Source organism: Aphanomyces invadans, assembly GCF_000520115.1.
Source record: "Aphanomyces invadans strain NJM9701 unplaced genomic scaffold supercont1.24, whole genome shotgun sequence".
Taxonomy (NCBI): domain Eukaryota; phylum Oomycota; class Saprolegniomycetes; order Saprolegniales; family Verrucalvaceae; genus Aphanomyces; species Aphanomyces invadans.
In genome coordinates this window covers 835,303-838,138 of record NW_008580169.1, presented here as the reverse complement: position 1 = coordinate 838,138, position 2,836 = coordinate 835,303, and the positions used below count along the sequence as shown (strand labels likewise).

General features: G+C 48.7%; 1 protein-coding gene across 1 annotated transcript; it reads right to left on the bottom strand.

Moving 5' to 3' along the window:
- Nucleotides 1-418: 418 nt before the first annotated feature.
- H310_10128 (hypothetical protein) lies at nucleotides 419-1,563 on the bottom strand (the record flags this gene model as incomplete). Its single annotated transcript, XM_008876394.1, has 2 exons — nucleotides 419-1,413; nucleotides 1,461-1,563. 2 exons carry the CDS (start codon nucleotides 1,561-1,563, stop codon nucleotides 419-421), a joined length of 1,098 nt encoding a protein of 365 aa, XP_008874616.1.
- Between the last annotated feature and the right edge of the window lie 1,273 nt (nucleotides 1,564-2,836).

Here is a 2,836-nt window from a genome sequence, read left to right as displayed (position 1 = left end):
GAAAGCATGTCGCCAAACAACATGTCATATCTCTTGTAACAGCAAGGCATGTCTGACCGTAGTGAGTTAGTACTTTCCTGGACCGCAGGATACCATTGTTGAAAGACTACGCAGCACTCGAATGCTGCATTGTATCGCCCATGTGTTGGTGATTCGTACAACCTTATCACTGAAAAGGCCTCTTGGACTCGAGAACATGGTAAAGTATATTCACGTATATTTTCCCCTTTACGAAACAAACTCTATACTACGCCGTCACATTCAAAACGACAGTGCTCGATACAACAGTGTGTGCTTGACACCGAACGCATGAAGAGGTCGCATGGAACTGCTCGACACAACAGTGTGTGATTGACACCGAACACATCAAGAGGTCGCATGGAGTTGCAAGAACACGAGGCAGCTGGCTGCTCATTATCTATTGTTTCTTAATTTGGTCGTACATGGAGTGATAGCACATATCCGCGATGCGTCTCTTGCCATCGTCTGCTGCGTTGATCGCTCCAAGGAGGCGGTGGCACAAGGCAGTCAAGCAGTCGCAAAACAACTTGTTGCGCCCAGGTATGTCAATGACCATGATCTGTTGCGTCGACAAGGTTGTGCATGATAGGAGGGCGAAGATCACCTTTTTGGCCTTGAAGAAGTTGGATTGCTCCGCTCTCGAGGCAAAATCCTTGGAGGTACAGGCACGAAATGGCGGCACACCGTCGCTGCGGCTCCCGTCCCACCAAAGGTTCCATATGTCAAACACTTTTCCTTTAGGGCACGACAATTTGGACGTTTGCAGGCCACGCGGGTAAGCCCACCATTCGTTGGTGGAGGGAACCGTTGGGGGCGAGCCTGTGACCGCGGCCACACAATTCGTAGCACGTGGCAATGTCAACAATTCAATCCTTCGTAGCATCGTATCGCCAAACACACGTAATGAATTGTTGAGCACATCCATCGTGACTGGGTCGCCACGAGAGCTGTGCATGTGCTCGCGCAACTCTTTGCCGACTTCCTCTGGCACTTTTTTCAGTTTTTTGGTAATTTCAACCTTGAATTTTTGGACGATGGACTTTACCGATGCGACTTGCAGAGACAAGGGAATATGCGGTGGTATTCCAGTTGCCACCAGTCCAGATATCTTGTTCTTAAGAACACCTGAGAGGACGTGGGTGGCGAGTGACGGAATCGTGCCGCTCGTCCACACATGCGACAAAAACAGTGGATGGTCGACTGCAAGCGTAGCCTTGCGCCATTTGCAGTGGTACACGAGCGACGCCAACAGGAAAGGAATGACCGATCGAAATGTGGCAGGATAGAACGTTGTAAATCCAGGCAAAATGGCATCCCACTGGAAATCCGACAATGCAGCACCATGGAAATGAGGTCGAAGGGCGACAAAGGAGGTGACGTTAACATTGAGCCCTACCAAGAAAATATTAATTATTTTCTGCATTCTATTCGAGAATTACCTGACGCTGCTCGTCCCACGAATTGATCTCCACCGGCACTTTGGTAAATATACCGGCCCTGCACACTGCCTAATCTCCAACCGGCACGCAACCAAATGGACATCGCCTGTGAACCGCCGGGGCAATTTGCTAGCTCGGATGCCACGCCTTTCCGGAACGAATGACTCCCGATTTCTGCGATGAGGGAGACCTAACGCCAGCATTTCGTCGCGGCAGCGCACACACGTCTTCGCCAGCCATGCCGAAAATCGCTCTTTGAAATTCGCCCCGAACAAAAGCATTGAGCTGGTCCCTGCACTTCGGAGGTTGTGTGAACAGGTATATTGCTAAACTACATGCAACGTCACAATTTACTCCAAGTCCATTCTCGAAAAGAATTACCTCAATATCGGACAGATTTCAGGGCATGTTGGGTTGGCGTACACACGACGTGGGTAGCACATCTCACCAGTTTGGTCGTTTTTTGCCAGTCCAAACTCAATAATGAGCGCATCACCTGAGGAAAACAGTGCAGTTAAGTCAAACTGCTAATTACTACCTCCCCATGTCGCATGCTCCAGCCTAATCGATGCGGTTGTAATCGAACGTGCCATCAGATTCCAGCAAAGCATCAGGAACGAGTGTGACGCCATGCATAAATTGTGACCCCTCGTCGAAGTAAGCGCTTGCAGAGCCAAATACCTGAAGCCTTTACTAAAGTAGAATCGACAATTCAAAATTCCACTCATATGCACCTGATTATGACAATGGTGCTTTGCCTTCGGTTAATTTCATTTCGCCAACCGAACAGTTGGGCAACCTTCAGTTTGTAGCCAGCACTAAACTCTGCAACATGTTAGTCATTTGAGAAGCGTACTATGCTACCTGTCATCATTGTTTCGACTTCACTTGTATTTCGACTCCGCGCTCAGTGTAGAGATACTTCATTGCGATTTGGAATGCATTCGGCGCCGAGTCGATTTGTCTTGATGCTAGTGTGTTGTAACATGGCCTTACATACCGACACACTGAGGAATAGAATTATGGCTCCTCCGACTACGCACGACGGGTGATCCTTTTCCAGCCAACGCGTCAAACGTGTAATCGTCGTGCCGTATTGCCTCCTCGTGCTGCTAACCACGCGGAGAGCAATTTTGTCGTCGCCCGGCTCCACAGTCGCATTGACCTCACTGTGCTTTCTCTTTGCGGCCATCGCCAAGTGCCTCCGACTGGCCATGGCGCCACAGCCAGAATAAAGCGATACGAATCGACATTGGAAAACTTTCCGGATACCTGTGTTTCGTAAAACCAAAATATAGTAGTATATATCCAGAAGCATACAAACTTTAAGACAACATGATTTACATATTTAGGCTTTACGAAACAAGTTTGTTTCG